The sequence below is a fragment of the Emys orbicularis genome, chromosome 1, assembly GCF_028017835.1.
Source record: "Emys orbicularis isolate rEmyOrb1 chromosome 1, rEmyOrb1.hap1, whole genome shotgun sequence".
NCBI classification, from domain to species: domain Eukaryota; kingdom Metazoa; phylum Chordata; order Testudines; family Emydidae; genus Emys; species Emys orbicularis.
In genome coordinates, this window is record NC_088683.1 from 363,721,557 (window position 1) to 363,738,842 (window position 17,286).

Sequence of the window (17,286 nt, forward strand, 5' to 3'; positions counted from 1 at the left end):
TTTGCAACAGCCAAATAATCCACACCCCTGAGAGCTGTCACTATATCAACGTAACCCCAGTGTAAACAGCATGAGGTCGATTGAACAATTCTTCCATCAACCTCGCTTCCACCTCTCGGGGAGGTGAATTGCCTACGCTGACGGGAGAATCCCTGTCATCCAGGTAAGTAGTGTCTACACTTAAGTGCTTTGCAGCGCTGCTGTAGTGTTTTAAGTGTAGACAAGCCCTCAAGCAGATCTTCCACAAAAGCATCCAGTCTGGATCTGCAGACATGGGGAGTTGGCGAATCCACCATTTCCCTTTGCAGTTTATCCCACCGGTTAATCACCCTCAGTGCTAATCATTTGGCCCTTATTTCTGATTGGAATTTGTCAGGATTCAGTTTACAGCCATTGGGTCTTCCTCTGCCTTTCTAAACTAGATTACAGAGCTCATTAGCACCCACGATTTTCTCCCCATGGAAGTCTCTGCTTGATTATCTTTTTGATGAGATAAATAGATGAAGCTCTATAAATCTCTCTCTCTGTCAGGCAGCTTCTCCAGTCTCCAATCATTTTTGTGGGTTTTCTCTGCACCCTCTCCAATTTTTCAACATCCTTTTTGAAATGTGGACACCAGAACTTGACGCAGTCGGTTTCATCAATGCCACATGCAGAGGTAAAATCCTTCCCCTGCTCCAATGCCCGACTCCCCTGATTATGCATCCAAGGATCGCATTAGCCATTTTGGCCACAGCATCACACTGGGAGCTCACGATGAGTTGGTTGTCCACAATGACCCCTAAATCCTTCTCAGGGTCCCTGCGTTCCATAATACAGTGCCCGAGCCTGGGGGTCGGGCCTGCATTCCCTGTTCCGAGAGGACCACTTTCCATTTGACTGTATTAAAACATTTTGTTTGCATGGGCCCAGCTCAACAAATGCTCCAGATCAATCGGTATGCCTCCCTTGGCCACCTCATTGTAACCACTCTGCCAATCTTGGGGTAGTCCACAAATTTTACCTGCAATTATTTTCTATTTGCTTCCAGATCCTTGATGACAAAATTGAATAGCATTTGGCCTGGAACTGATCCCTGCAGAACCCCACTAGAAACACCCCCATTCACTGACAATTGCCCATTGACAACAGCTTTCTGAGATCTGTCAGGTAGCCAGCTTTTCGTCCATTTAACATGTGTCCTACTGATATTGTATAGTGTTCATTTTTTAACTGAATGTTTTCCCCTACTAAATCAAATGCCTCAGAGAAATCAAAGTCTATTGTATTTGCTTGGTTCCTTTGATCAACCAAAGGTGTACTCTCATGAAAGGATGAAATTGGATTTATTTGACAAGACCTGTTTTCCATAAACCATGCTGTTGACTGGCATTAATTATACTCCTAGACTTTCTTTTTAACTTATCCCAAATGCAGAACAAAAATATTTCTTGAACACATCTACCTTTTCTGCAACATTAACAAGTTTCCTTTCTCCCTCTAGGAATTGGCCTATACCTTTTCTAGGATTTCTTTTGTTCTTAATATACTTAAAAGACTCCTTTTTGTTATCCTTAGCCCTGCAAAGCATAGATTCCCCCCTGATATCTGTAAAGTCCCATATCAATTTTCATAACTTCCAATTTGTATTGCTTGCTATCTATTTTCCCGTTTCCCTTTTGTTATACGTTGCTTTCCCCCCACTTAATTGCTGCCTTCACTTTACTACTGAACTGGGTTTTTAACCAAAGTTCTCCACTTCCTAGATTGTGAAATTGTGGCTTTTTAGCTCTCTAATAAACTCTTCTTAAAGAACTCCCATTTTTCATTCCCATTTTTCTGTCTACATTTTTCCTCCCAATCAGTTTTGCTGATAGTTTGCCTCAATTTGGGGAATTAGCCCTTTTGAAGGGTATCTGTAGATAGATATTACTGGTTGGGAGCTGAGAGCTACTGACTGTAGAATCATAGACACCCAAGATGGAAAGGGACTGCAAGTGTCAGCTAGTCTAACCCCCTGCCAAGATGCAGGGTTTGTTGTGTCAAAACCATCCAGGACAGACGGCTCCAGCCTCCTTTGGAAAACCATTTTTTATTCCCATTTTTCTGTCTAAATTTTTTCTCCCAATCAGTTTTGCTGATAATTTGCCTCAGCTTTGGGAAATTAGCCCTTTTGAAGGGTATCTGTAGATCGCTATTACTGGTTGAGAGCTGGTCTCTGTTTGTCCATTTCAATGTAATCGGTTCCATACTTTTATTTTGTTCTCCTCTATCCTATGCCCCCTTATTTGTCTCTTCTCTAAACTAAACAGTCCCAGACTTTTCAGTCTGTCGCATACGCCAGACTCCCCACTTCTCATAGCCTTTTCCCTGAGGTGTGTTCTAGTTGGGATGTTTCCCCCGGCACATGTCTTGGCAAAGGTTTTTTTCCCCTACTCTCAGATTTTCAGTAAGTAGGTGAATAGGAAACTCCCTACAGCATGGCTCTGTAGCCTGGCTTTCATTGCATTAAGGCTATGTCTACATTGGCCAATTTTTTTCACTGAAAGTTTAGTCAATGACCAAAAAGCCTTTAAAGAAAACCGTTGTTGTACGTTCACGCTGTCTCTTTTGGCATAGCACGTCCACACGTGGGGCGGTCACAGTGACAGTGAGAGCAATGCACTGTGGGTAGCTATCCCACTGTTCAGCTCTCCATCTTGTGTACATAGGTGTTGTGGGAAGGCAGAGCGGATTGCAGCACATTATGGCTCCGGGATCAATGTCCCATGATGCATTGCTCTCCACCCCAGCATTCCATGTTCTTCCATCTCCAGTTCATGGCATTTTTCAAAGTCCCTTGTTTTCTGCTCAGCCCACCACCTCTGTCTGCAGGAACGGATCCCGCAGTGCCCTGCTAGCTGTCAGTAGCACATCACGAATGGCAGTGGAATCAATCTGGAAGTTGTGAAGGAAACGGGAGTCACAGTTGCCTGATGTGGTGGCTGACATGGAGAGCAGCAGCGTTAGATTGCTTTTGGCATTCACAGAACAGCTGAGCATGGTGGAATGTCAGTTTTGGGCTCGGGAAACTAGCACTGAGTGGTGGAATCGCAACGTTATGCTGGTCTGGGTTGACGAGCAGTGGCTGCAGAACTTTTGGAATTGGAAAGCCACCTTCCTGTAATTGTGTACTGAGCTCACCCCAGCCCTATGGCGCAAGGACACCCAAATGAGAGCTGCACTGTCAGTGGAGAAGTGCATGGCAATCACATTGTGGAAGCTGGTGACTCCAGGCTGCTACTGGTCGGTCGCAAATCAGTTTGGAGTTGGGAAGTCAACCGTTGGGTCTGCATTAACTGAAGGGCCATTAATCACATCCTGAACCGCAAGACCGTGACTCTTGGCAATGTGCGAGACATTGTGGATGGCTTTGCAGAAATGGGTTTCCCTATCTGCAGAGGGGCGATAGATAGCAGGCATATTCCAATTTTGGCACCGGACACCTTGCGATGGAATATATCAATTGGAAGGGTACTTCTCCACGGTGTTGCGGGCACTCGAGGATCACTGTGGGCGTTTCATTTACATCCGTGCAGGGTGGTCCAGAAAAGTGCATGATGCATGAATCTTTACGAACACCAGCCTTTACAGAAAGCAGAAATCGGGGACTTTCTTTCCAGACCGGAACATCCCCACAGGGGATGTTGAAATGCTCATAGTAATCCTGGGAAACCTGGCATATCCCTCAATGCCAGGGCTCATGAAAACATAGAAGTGAAACCTGGATATCAGTAAGGAGCATTTCAACAATAGGCTGAGTAGGAGCAGGATGACCGTAGAATGTGCATTTGGCAGATTAAAAGCGTGCTGGCGATTCCTTTCTGAAAGGTTAGACCTCAATGAGGAAAATATTCCCATGGTTGTAGCCTTGTGTTCCACCTTGTATAATATTTGTGAAGGTAAGGGCGAAAAGTTTGCTCAGTGGTGCACTGCTCGGACAGAACACGTGGTTGCTGATTTTGAGCAGCCAGATACCAAGGCTATAAGAGGGAACAGTGGAGGGCAATTGGAATCAGGGAGCCTTGCGGCAACACTTTGAAAATGAGAACGAGTAATGTTTATTTCTATGTATGGGATTGTAATACATAATGAAGTCCAGTTTTGGTAGGGTAGGAAGCAGTTGTGATTGTTCAGGCCCAGGGTTCAATGTAAGGAAATGGTAAAACTGCCTGCTGCTTTGCTGTTGCTTTCTGCTATCATAACTGCACCAGAAACAAATAAAGAGTGCTTGTTATTCAAATAACTTTGCTTTTATTGCCAAAAAACCCACCACACCATGCACACACACACAGCTGAGCGTACGTCCAGCTTTCATTTGAAAAGGTGTCTGTGGAGATGGAGTGAACGGTAAAGTGAGACGTCCCAGAAATCGGAAAGGAATGTGTGGGTGGAGTTTGGGGAGGACATGGCAAAGAGTTCTGAATGTGCTGAAGGGGAGGGCGGGCACCCATCTACTCAGTCTGGAGCATCAGGAGGGACTGCAGCATGTTGGTTTGTCACTAGAAAATTTTTATCAGCCTCTCCATTGCATCCCTAGTGTATGCCTCATTTTCTTTTCTTTCCTGCTTGTCACTTTGCCTCCACTTCCTGCATTCCGTTTTGTCTGCATCAGTGTACTGCAGCACCTCCCAGAACATATCTTCCTTGCTCCGTCTTGGTCGCTTTCTTATCCGGCGGAGACACTCGGCTGGAGTGGAGGGGATGCCTCCTTTCAAGGACATATCTGGAGAAGCACAAGTAACAATAAAGAAAAGCATTATTGTTAAGTACATTTACAGCATTGAAACACTACATTAAAATACACTGCTGGTAACACACCAGTTACTTTCCACCTGACCCTTGACAAGCACACATGCTGGTGAACACTGGAAGCATGGTGAGTGTTCCCAGGGGTGGAGGACGTTGGGTGTGGGAGAAAAGCAATTGGCCAATTACAGTGATAAAATCAAGAAAGGTGTCTACACTGGCACTTTGGCGACAAAAATGTTGCGTAAAAACATTGTAATTCTCATCAAGGTGCCTCTATTACATCACTGAAACTGAGGAATTCCGTCGTCAAAGTGGCTTTATAATGTTTACACCTCCACTATTTCATCACCAAATGCTGCCTTTTGGCAAAAAAACTTGGCAGTGCAGACAAGGCCTAGGAAACAATAAGAGATAACCAGTATGCACTCATGTTTCCTGCTGGTGCCACCTAAGGTTTCCCACACCACGATGTGGAGGAACTATTGATGCAGGGAGCACCATAAAATATGGAATTGGCATTAGGAGGGTCAGTTGTTCATAATTCATTTATCTAAATAATGAAAATGTCATTTTTCCGTGTGTGAAGAGCGACCAATCTGCTTCACCCACGAGAACAGCCTCCAGTAGTGCATGTAATGTCTCATATTAACATTGTCTCTCCATCCAGGTGTTTGTCCTGCTACCATCACCTTAGACTCTGGGCACATACAGGAAGTCAGGGGAACATACGATACATGCAGGAAACACTGTTCTGCCTCAGTGTTGGACACCTTCTCCCCTTCACCATGTCAGAATCCAACTCAACCGACTTCACCAACCCCTCCACCTTCATCCTGCTGGGCATTCCTGGCCTGGAGGCAGCCCATGTCTGGATCTCCATCCCCTTCTGCGCAATCTATGCCATAGCCATCTTGGGGAACTTCACCATCCTGTTCATCGTAAAGACGGAGCCCAGCCTTCATGGGCCCATGTACTATTTCCTCTGCATGTTGTCTGTCACTGACCTGGTCCTGTCTACGTCCATCCTACCCAAAATGCTGAGCATCTTCTGGTTCAATTCCAGGGAGATCGATTTCAGTGCCTGCCTCACCCAGATGTACTTCATTCTCAGCTTCTCTGTGATGCAGTCTGGGGTCCTTGTGGCCATGGCTTTTGATCGCTATGTGGCCATCTGTGATCCCCTGAGACATTCCACCACCCTAACAAATCCGGTGGTGGCCAAAATTGGCCTGGCCTTGGTGCTGCGCGGCATCATGCTCATACTGCCACATCCTTTCCTGGCGAGGAGGTGGCCATATTGCAGAACCAACATCATTCCCCACACGTACTGTGAGCACATAGCTGTGGTGAAGCTGGCCTGTGCCGACATCAGCCTCAGTAGTTACTACAGCCTCGCTGTGGCATTCTTGGTGATCGGTATGGATGTGTTTTTTATCGCCCTGTCCTATACCCTGATCATCAGGGCCATCTTCAGCCTCCCAACAAAGGACGCCCGGCTCAAGACTTTTGGGACCTGTGGCTCCCACCTCTGTGTCATCTTAGCCTCTTACATCCCACATCTCTTCTCCGCCCTCATGCAACGGTTTTGGCACAATGTGGCCCTGCATTTCCACATTCTCATGGCCAACATGCATCTCCTGGTGCCCCCCATGCTAAACCCCATCATCTATGGGGCGAGGACCCAACAGATCCGGGATAAGCTGCTCCAGCTCTTTACTCATAAAGGGACCTAAAGCTTTCTCCTGGTGCTCTGGCTCTCAGACCAAGCTCCATGGAGAACTGGCTGGTGACATGGTGCTGGGCCCCCTTCCCCGAATCACTGACTGGCCAGTCAAACAGACATTAAAGCCTTTCCTGACCTAACTGTACTGTGTCAGCGTGACAAACTGGGGAATCTGTTTATATACAACTCAGAGTTGCCACTGTTCTAATTGCTGGTAACTGTAAGCCTGAGGCCCTGCCCCTCTGCTCTGCCTCTTCCCCTCAAGGCCCCGCCTGTCACTCACTCCTCTCCTCCCCACCCCCATCACTCTCTGGTTCATCCCTCTGACACTCTGCACCCCAAAGCACCCCGTATTTACCATGCTGATGTAATTATGGTATGTTTTGTACAAAGTAGGCCCTGTGAGGTATCATTGTAAAAGTCTTAATCTGCTAAACATTGATATCCCCTTGGGTTGTATGTGAAGTTATGAAATCCTGCTATGTGTGAGTTACTCAAGTGTGATGTGAGGCTGGAAACACCCCAAACCAGCCTTTCAGGTATGTCAGAGGAGTAGCCAGACCATGTTAATTGCTGTTGTCAACACTCATCCAGGGAAGAAACCACTAGCACAGGAACTCTGTGTAAGGAAGCCTCCTCGGAGGGAGTACGGAGACAATGGAGAATGTTTGGCCAATGGGGGAAGACCCCCCACGTCACATGCACAGACTTTCCAGCAAGCTGGAAGAAACTATAAAAGATGGGGAGTGACATCATCACTTGTCTTCACTCCCCCAGACTCAGCACCTGCAAGAAGCTCTGGAAGACAAAGAACTTTTAATGGGGGAGATGCAGCCTGTGCCTCAAGACTCTGTAAGCCTGCTTGTATCATCAGTCAGGGTGAGATATAGACAATTCTAATTCACAGCCCTCCGTGGAGAAAGAAGTGGTTCGGGACTATTTAGAAAAGCTGGACGAGCACAAGTCCATGGGGCCAGATGCGCTGCATCCGAGGGTGCTAAAGGAGTGGGCGGATGTGATTGCGGAGCCATTGGCCATTATCTTTGAAAACTCATGGCGATCGGGGAAGGTCCCAGATGACTGGAAAAAGGTGAATGTAGTGCCCATCTTTAAAAAAGGGAAGGAGGAGGATGTGGGGAACTACATAGCATATCAATAGGAGTATCGTCTACTATCCCCACAGATAATACAACTTCCAAACTCTTGGTTTCTAGGTGCACTTTAGCCAAAGGCACAAGGATTTTGTAACCACCAAATAAATAAATATCTAAAATAAAATCTCTGCCATCTGTCCTGTCAGTATGTCACCTTGTTGCACTATACTCCTCCTAACCACAGAAATTTCTGTCCCTGTATTTTCACACCCAAGGTGTTCCCTGCCATTAAGTGCTTCATATCTGTTGTGCAGAGGCTAATTTTACAAACCTAGTATGATACGTGTCAGACTTCTGACCAGGGCAAGATGGTAGAGCTCTGGAGTCCTAAATTGGGGGGAATTGGCTGGATCCTCTCTATTGTTGGTTCATGAGTGGTTGGAGAAACCATTCATGTAACTCAGCTGGGTGTGTCCCTGACTGTGAATCTCTGTGTGAATGCAGGACGTGGAGGGGTCTGCAACTTGTCACATAATCACATAACCCAGTCCGCCTCTCCCTCAATGTGGAGAGGACAATGCACCAGCCCCTCTTCTTGATCAGATTTCCCTTTGGCATTTCAAACAACACACTGTTTAGGTGAAAAACATAAAACCGATTTATTAACTAAAGAAGGATAGATTTTAAGTGATTATAACTATGTGTAGAGATCAAAGTAAAATACCTAAGAAATAAAGTGAAATCGCAATCTGAGTTCTATAAACTAGACAGGGTTTGAATCAAGCAATATCTCACCCTGATGGTACAAACAGTTCATCAATCTTCCATACACGCGCCGGGATTTCTCCTTTCCAGCCTGGGACCACCTCCCCAGTCAAAATCTTTTCTCTCTAGATGTGTTTTGAGGTGTTGAGTTGTGGGGGGAGTGAGGCCCAGTGCTGATGTCACATCCCCTTTTATAGCTTCTGCCATGTGGACGGAACTTCATTGTCCCAAACGAAGCCCCCAGCACAGTTAGTGGGAAAGTACAGGCACAAGATGGAGTCTGGTATCACATAAGCTGGTCACATTCCCTTGCGTGCTTCAGTGAGTCATAGCAGGGGCCATTACCCATATCCTGGTTAGAATGTTCTCAGGAAAGTCCATCAGGTGGGATAAGCTTCTTCCATGGCCCATTGTGCTTTTTGATGGGACATCAACATGAATATCCATTCACAAAGTGCTGGCTCGACTGGATGTAAACTACCTTGTAGACGTTACCACAGAAGCAAACAAATTTGAAACACAGGTATATAGTCAATATTCATAACTTCAAACACAAAAATGAGACATGCATACAAATAGGACAATCATATTCATCAAACCATAGCTTTTCATTTGACACCCCACATGACATAGTTCCTACAAGATTTGTGGCAACTATATAACAGTGGTGAATGTGGGGGTGCCAGGGTGTTGTTTTGGAGTACAGCCTGGAAGCTGATTGAACTGCTGTGCCCCCAAACCATTCAGCTGGTTTGGCCTCTCCCCCTGCTCTGCTGGTGACATACAGCCAGCCCCTCTGGGCCCTGTTATCGCCCAACACGACAGCAGGTGGTGCCACCCCCAATTGAGTTACCTGAGTGCTTTACCTAAGCCATTCATGGACCAACAATGGAGGCACCAGAGAAGTTCCCAGCTCCCCAGCCCTCCGCCGGACTCTTTCCAATTTCTCCACATCCTTCTTGTAGTGTGGGGCCCAAAACTGGACACAGTACTCACCAATGCCGAATAGAGGGGAATGATCACGTCCCTCGATCTGCTGGCAATGCCCCTACTTATACAGCCCAAAATGCCGTTAGCTTTTTTGGCAACAAGGGCACACTGTTGACTCATATCCAGCTTCTCATCCACTGTAACCCCTAGGTCCTTTTCTGCAGAACTGCTGCCTAGCCACTCAGTCACTAATCTGTAGCAGTGCATGCAATTCTTCCATCCTAAATGCAGGACTCTGCACTTGTCCTTGTTGAACCTCATCAGATTTCTTTTGGCCCAATCCACTAATTGGTCTAGGTCCCTCTGTATCCTATCCCTACCCTCCAGCGTATCTACCTCTCCTCCCAGTTTAGTGTCATCTGCAAACTTGCTAAGGGTGCAGTCCACGCCATCCTCCAGATCATTCATGAAGATATTGAACAAAACCGACCCCAGGACCGACCCTTGGGGCACTCCGCTTGATACCAGCTGCCAACTAGACATAGAGCCATTGATCACTACCCACTGGGCCCGACAATCTAGCCAGATTTCTATCCACCTTATAGTCCATTCATCCAGCCCATACTTCTTTAACTTGCCAGCAAGAATGCTGTGGGAGACCGAATCAAAAGCTTTGCTATAGTCAAGGAATAACACGTCCACTGCTTTCTCCTCATCCACAGAGCCAGTTATTGCCTCATAGAAGGCAACTAGGTTAGTCAGGAATGACTTGCCCTTGGTGAATCCATGCTGACTGTTCCTGATCACTTTCCTCTCCTCTAAGTGCTCCAGAATTGATTCCTTGAGGACCCAAACCCACCTCCTCAGTGTTTTCTATGATTCTATCACTGGGCTCCCCTCTGGAACACATCTCCCTATACTCCCTAGCATTGCATTTGTCCCTTGTTGGCAATGATTCCCTCCATGTAGCTCAGGCTGTTAAAGTGTCCGCCAGCAGAAGAAGGAGCATTCTGCTGAGACCTCAAATGGAAAGGGGAAAGTACCAGGAACTGGTAAAGGAAAGAGAGTCTCCTCGATTCCCCTGCAGCAGTGGGAAACTGCATGCTTCCAGGGGTGGCGGTGGTTGAGACCAGCTCCTGCCCTTCAACTGAAGGCGGTGCTGCCTCAGGGAGAAAAATGTCCATGATGCTGCTAAACAAGGGACAAATGCAATGCTAGGGAGTATAGGGAGATGTGTTCCAGAGGGGAGCCCAGTGATAGAATCATAGAAAACACTGAGAAGGTGGGTTTGGGTTCCTTTAACACTGCAGCAGGAGGCAACACCACCTCAGGAAGGGTGGGGGGTGTGGAGCCTGCCACTGAGACAAGTGTCCAGACTGTTAGCTGTGAGCCATTCCCAGCTGATGAGAGGATAGTTCCCACTCTAGAGAGCATCGGGGTATGTGTCCTAGAGGGGGACCCAGAGAGGGAAACTGGGGGAGGAATAGTGGGGGTATAGGAATGTCTCCTCACTGATCACATGGGGGAGGATGCCCAGGACAGAATTGAAGATTCAGCATTTGTGCTCCCAGGCACCCAACCTGTGGCTCAGGCTTCGAGAGGGAACTGTGTAAATGACCTGCCAGAGGGGAGCAGTCACACAACTGACCTCTCGGGGATAGAGATGGGGTGACGGAGGGTACCCCAATCCAGCTCCCGATTATTGAGGACTTTGTTCCTGACACGCTTGTAAAAACTAACTCTGTCTCTTTCAGACAGGATGCAGGTCCAACTGAATCAATGGTTGTCTGTGGAAATGCTAATGAGCTAACTGACAGAGGGGAGGAGGAAATTCCCTGGGTTGGGAAGACATAGACAGCAGATGTGAAAAGACATTTGGCCCACAGAACACAAATCACAAACCTCTAGGAGAGGGGAGGGGAAGATCCCAGTGCTGGGAGTGGGGATCACAAGGAAAGTCCAAGGAGGGGTGGATTATTTCCAAGGGCATAACCCTGGGGTTGTGAAACATGTAAAGCCCACTTACATCCTTACGTCATCAGACCTCGGCATACCAAGACGCCAAAGATCGCCTTAGACTGAGATCCCTACTGAAGGGGTGTGATGTTATTGACATTAACTGTGACCATACAGATCATCGTTGCAACCAAGGTCCTATAGTGGTACCAAATTTTGTACAAAGAAGGTCGAGTCAGGTGTCTATGAAAAGGTTGTAATTTGCTGGTTATGATTATGCTGTCTGTATGTGTGTATCATTTTTGTAGTTGCATATATGAATATTGGCTATTCTGAGTAAGTGAGCAATGAAGACACACTTAACTGACAATTGACCTTGGGAGACTCCAATCCACATCTGAGGAGCCTTTCTGGGAATGTTCAAGATAGCATGCGAGAAATGGCTGCCGCCTGCAAACTGAGTCATGCATAGACATGTGACTTGCCCATGTGACTCCAAACTCCATCTTGCTGCTGTGATTTTCCACATGGCAGAGGATATAAAAGGCCCTGGAATCCCCTCCACTTTGTCTTCAATCTTGCTTCTGACCTCTGGAGGAACTGTGCTTGAAACTGAAGCTCTGAGCAAAGGACTGAACGACCCATCCAGGCTGGGATGTTTGTACTCCAGAGACTTGATTGATTTAAATCAGCAGTAATCCCATCAAGCCTGAAACAAGCCTGAACTAAGAACTTTGCAATTGTTGTATGTATTTGATTCCATTTAACCAATTTTAACTCTCATCTATATTTCTTTCTTTTTATAAATAAACCTGTAGATTTTAGATTTTAAAGGATTCACAACATAGTAATTTGTGAGTAAGATCTAATTTGTATATTGACCTGGGTCTGAGGCTTGGTCCTTTGGGATGGGGAGAGCCATTTTCTTTTACTGGGGTATTGCTTTTCATAACCATTCATCCCCATAAGGAGTGGTGCTGGTGGTGATACAAGGGAATTGGAGTATATGAGGGAATTGTTTGTATTACTTCTGGTTAGCCAGTGGGGTAAAACCAAAGTCCTCTCTGTTTGGCTGGTTTGGCGTGCCTTAAAAGTAAAGGACCCCCAGGCTTGGGCTGTGACTGCCCTGCTCTAAGCAATTTGTCCTCAATTGATACTCTCAGTAGTGTCCCGCCAAAGGCCCCCTCGTTGCAATGGGATATTGAGGGGAAAGGAAACCCAGTAACTAAACACATGTTAAGGTTCAGGGAGGAGTTGAAAGACACAATGGGTATTGAACAAATCAAACTGTCCAAGCAGAAGGCGTGGTATAATAAAAATACTTGAAAACACCTACCTGTGGTAAAAGATTTGGTGTTATTATTAAATCTCATGATGCACTGTCTGTTGCTAATGGGAAATCTTACAACAAAGGATTTGGTACTGATGGTAAATCGTATGAAAAGGTGTAAAATGCATGATTTTAGGGAAAAGCTTTCGGACATGCTACAAATAGTAAACAAGAAGCCCTATGGGGATACTGCTTCTCAGCTATCACCTGTAAACAGGCTCAAAGCTTGTCACAGTAGGGAAACCATAATAATTCTGGTCTTCTGTGTGGAAGGGGAAACTGAGGCACACCACTGTATGGCATTGATGAATATCTGTATTGAGTTATCACCAGCTGGAAAAGCACAATGGTTGACAGTGCTGCACAAATACAAAGAGAGGTTTTCTAGTGACCCAGAGAAGGCACACAGAACTTTATAAAAACACATGTGGAGAACACTACAATGTTTGCAACACTTAGGTGTTGTATGTTCCAAAGTTTAAGAAACTGCAGAAAAACCAGAGAGTCTCTGGATTAAGTTTAGAAGTGTGAGCAACAAGGGTGATGTCATGGTGGGAGTCTGCTATAGACCACCAGACCAGGGGGATAAGCTGGACAAGGCTTTCTTCTGGCAACTAGCAGAAGTTACTAAATCGCGGGCCCTGGTTCTCATGGGAGACTTTAATCACCCCAATATCTGCTGGGAGAGCAATACAGCGGTGCACAGATAATCCAGGAAGTTTTTGGAAAGTGTAGGGGACAATTTCCTGGTGCAAGTGCTGGAGGAACCAACTAGGGGCAGAGCTCTTCTAGCCCAGCTGCTCACAAACCAGGAAGAATTAGTAGGGGAAGCAAAAGTGGATGGGAACCTGGGAGGCAGTGACCATGAGATGGTCGAGTTCAGGATCCTGACACAAGGAAAAAAGGAGAGCAGCAGAATACGGACCCTGGACTTCAGAAAAGCAGGATTTGACTCCCTCAGGGAACTGATGGGCAGGATCCCCTGTGAGAATAACACGAGGGGGAAAGAGTCCAGGAGAGCTGGCTGTATTTTAAAGAATCCTTATTGAGGTTGCAGGAAAAAACCATCCCGATGTGTAGAAAGAATAGTAAATATGGCAGGCGACCAGCTTGGCTAAACAGTGAAATCCTTGCTGATCTTAAACGCAAAAAAGAAGCTTACAAGAAGTGGAAGATTGGACAAATGACCAGGGAGGAGTATAAAAATATTGCTCAGGCATGCAAGAGTGAAATCAGGAAGGCCAAATCACACTTGGAGTTGCAGCTAGCAAGAGATGTTAAGAGTAACAAGAAGGGTTTCTTCAGGTATGTTAGCAACAAGAAGAAAGTCAAGGAAAGTGTGGGCCCCTTACTGAATGAGGGAGGCAACTTAGTGACCGAGGATGTGGAAAAAGCTAATGTACTCAATGCTTTTTTTGCCTCTGTCTTCACAAACAAGGTCAGCTCCCAGACTGCTGCACTGGGCAGCACAGTATGGGGAGGAGGTGACCAGCCCTCTGTGGAGAAAGAAGTGGTTCGGGACTATTTAGAAAAACTGGATGAGCACAGGTCCATGGGGCCGGATGCGCTGCATCTGAGGGTGCTAAAGGAGTCGGTGGATGAGATTGCAGAGCCATTGGCCATTATCTTTGAAAACTCATGGCGATCGGGGGAGGTCCCGGATGACTGGAAAAAGGCTAATGTAGTGCCCATCTTTAAAAAAGGGAAGAAGGAGAATCCGGGGAACTACAGGCCAGTCAGCCTCACCTCAGTCCCTGGAAAAATCATGGAGCAGGACATCAAGGAATCAATTCTGAAGCACTTAGAGGAGAGGAAAGTGATCAGGAACAGTCAGCATGGATTCACCAAGGGCAAGTCATTCCTGACTAACCTAATTGCCTTCTATGATGAGATAACTGGCTCTGTGGATGAGGGGAAAGCAGTGGATGTGTTATTCCTTGACTTTAGCAAAGCATTTGATACGGTCTCCCACAGCATTCTTGCTGGCAAGTTAAAGAAGTATGGGCTGGATGAATGGACTATAAGGTGGATAGAAATCTGACTAGATCGTCGGCCCCAGTGGGTAGTGATCAATGGCTCCATGTCTAGTTGGCAGCCGGTATGAAGTGGAGTGCCCCAAGGGTCGGTCCTGGGGTCGGTTTTGTTCAATATCTTCATTAATGATCTGGAGGATGGCGTGGACTGCACTCTCAGCAAGTTTGCAGATGACACCAAAGTGGGAGGAGAGGTAGATACGCTGGAGGGTAGGGATAGGATACAGAGGGACCTAGACAAATTGGAGGATGGGCCAAAAGAAACCTAATGAGGTTCAACAAGGACAAGTGCAGAGTCCTGCACTTAGGACGGAAGAATCCCATGCACTGTTACAGACTAGGGACCGAATGGCTACGAAGCAGTTCTGCAGAAAAGTACCTAGGGGTTACAGTGGACGAGAAGCTGGATATGAGTCAACAGTGTGCTCTTGTTGCCAAGAAGGCTAACGGCATTTTGGGCTGTATAAGTAGGGGCATTGCCAGCAGATCGAGGGACATGATCATTCCCCTCTATTCGACATTGGTGAGGCCTCATCTGGAGTACTGTGTCCAGTTTGGGGTCCCACACTACAAGAAGGATGTGGAAAAATTGGAAAGAGACCAGCAGAGGGCAACAAAAATGATTAGGGGGTTGGAGCACATGACTTATGAGGAGAGGCTGAGGGAACTGGGTTTGTTTAGTCTGCGGAAGAGAAGAATGAGGGGGGATTTGATAGCTGCTTTCAACTACCTGAAAGGGGGTTCCAAAGCGGATGGATCTAGACTGTTCTCAGTGGTACCAGAGGACAGAACAAGGAGTAACGGTCTCAAGTTGCAGTGGGAGAGGTTTAGGTTGGATATTAGGAAAAACGTTTTCATTAGGAGGGTGGTGAAGCACCGGAATGGGTTACCTAGGGAGGTGGGAGAATCTTCTTCCTTAGAGGTTTTTAAGGTCAGGCTTGACAAAGCCCTGGCTGGGATGATTTAGTTGGGAATTGGTCCTGCTTTGAGCAGGACGTTGGACTAGACGACCTCCTGAGGTCCCTTCCAACCCTGATATTCTATGATTCTATGATTCTAAGGCCTTGTGCACACTCCCTCCAAATTAGTCAGTGACTAACACTCCTGCAGTAAACTAAGTGGGGAGATGTGACATTCTGCGCCCCAAAACAACTCCCTGGCACTCCCATATTTACCAAGATGATATGATTATGATATATTTTATACAAAGTATGTCATGTAAGGTATCAATCAAAAAGTTATGATTTGCTGAATATGATTACCCTCTTTGTATGCATGTATCATTTTTGTACCTAAAGTTCTGAAAGCGTGCGAGGGCATGTGACCAGCTCATGTGACACTGGATTCCATTTGTGCCTGTACTTTTCCACTAACTGTACTGGGGGCTTTTGCTTGGAAAAATGAAGTTCCCTCCACATGGAAGAAGCCATAAAAGGTGGAAGTAACAAAATCACTTGGCCTCACTCCCCCCCATAACTCAACACCTGGATAAACCTTAGGGACAAGGACCGAACCGGGGATTTGGTCCCAGGCTGAAGGGATTTCTAGCCTGTGTATGAAAAGGCAGGTGGACTGTTTGTACCATCAGGGTGACACACTGCACAGTTCAAATCCTGTCTAGTTTCTAGAACTCAGATAGTCATTTTGCTTTATTTCTTTGGCAATCTACTTTGATCTGTACATTTATTCCTTATAATCACTTAAAATCTATCCTTCTGTAGTTAATAAATCGGTTTTATATTTTTTTACCTAATACAGTGTGTTGTTTGAAATGCAAAAGGGAAACCTGCTCAGGAACAGGGGCTGGTGCATTGTCCTCTCCACATGGAGGGAGGGGCAGACTGGGTAAAAACTTACACTCGCCTGGCTTCTGACCAGGGTAAGACGGTACAGCTCTGGGATCCTAGGCTGGGGAGCTGGGGGGCGGGGGAATTTGCTGGAGCTTCTCTATTGTTGGCTCATGAGTGCCTAGTAAATGCATTCATGTAACTGCATCTGGGTGCATCCCTGGCTGTGTCTGGCTGTGGAAGTGCAAAACCTGGACTGGACTGCAGCTTGTCACAGCCTCACAGTGTGAGGGGGAGCCCAGGTTGGTATGCCAGAGGGCTCAGCGGTACCCCCGTTCCAGGTTGCATCCTGAACAAGTCTGTTACATCCACCTAACGAACAAGCCCTGCTAGACCGTGACTCCATTTCCTTCTTGTCATGCACTCAGTTACTAATGAAGAGACCGTGGTTACAGCAGGGAAATCAGGACTCCTGGGTTCTGTCTGTCGTTCTCTGTGTGACCTTCACCAGGTCACGTCTCCCTTTCCCTCAGTTTACCTATCAGTTAATGACGATATGTTCATAGTGACTTTCCTTTTCCAGTTGTTTTGAAGATCCATCATTGAAAGGTGCTAAACAATATGATAATAGTTACTGATGAGAATTACTGACTTCTGATCCCTTAGCGATAGCCCCGTGTGCCTGCAGAAAGTGTTTGTGTCTCCCCTCAGTCACCTTTCTCCAGATCTTTCTGTCTACTATCTACCTATTAATACTGGGTATTTACAGGGTATCAGACTATTATGCCTAGTTTTCTTACTAATCAACCACTTTTTAACTATACACAAATGTACAGAGCAGTCAATTCCTCTCTGACTCAGCGGAGAGCCCAAGGGTTCTCATCTCCCTTTGGGAAGG

The 17,286-nt window shown here is 46.4% G+C and overlaps 1 protein-coding gene across 1 annotated transcript; it reads left to right on the forward strand.

Moving 5' to 3' along the window:
- The first annotated feature begins 5,504 nt into the window (after nt 1-5,504).
- LOC135892116 (olfactory receptor 52K1-like) lies at nt 5,505-6,503 on the forward strand. Its single transcript, XM_065419814.1, has one exon. The coding sequence runs from the start codon at nt 5,505-5,507 to the stop codon at nt 6,501-6,503; it is 999 nt and encodes a 332-aa protein (XP_065275886.1).
- Nucleotides 6,504-17,286: the final 10,783 nt, after the last annotated feature.

Excerpts from the sequence above, each read along its gene's own strand:
- LOC135892116 (XM_065419814.1), top strand. The coding sequence starts at position 5,505 with ATGCAGGAAACACTGTTCTGCCTCAGTGTTGGACACCTTCTCCCCTTC.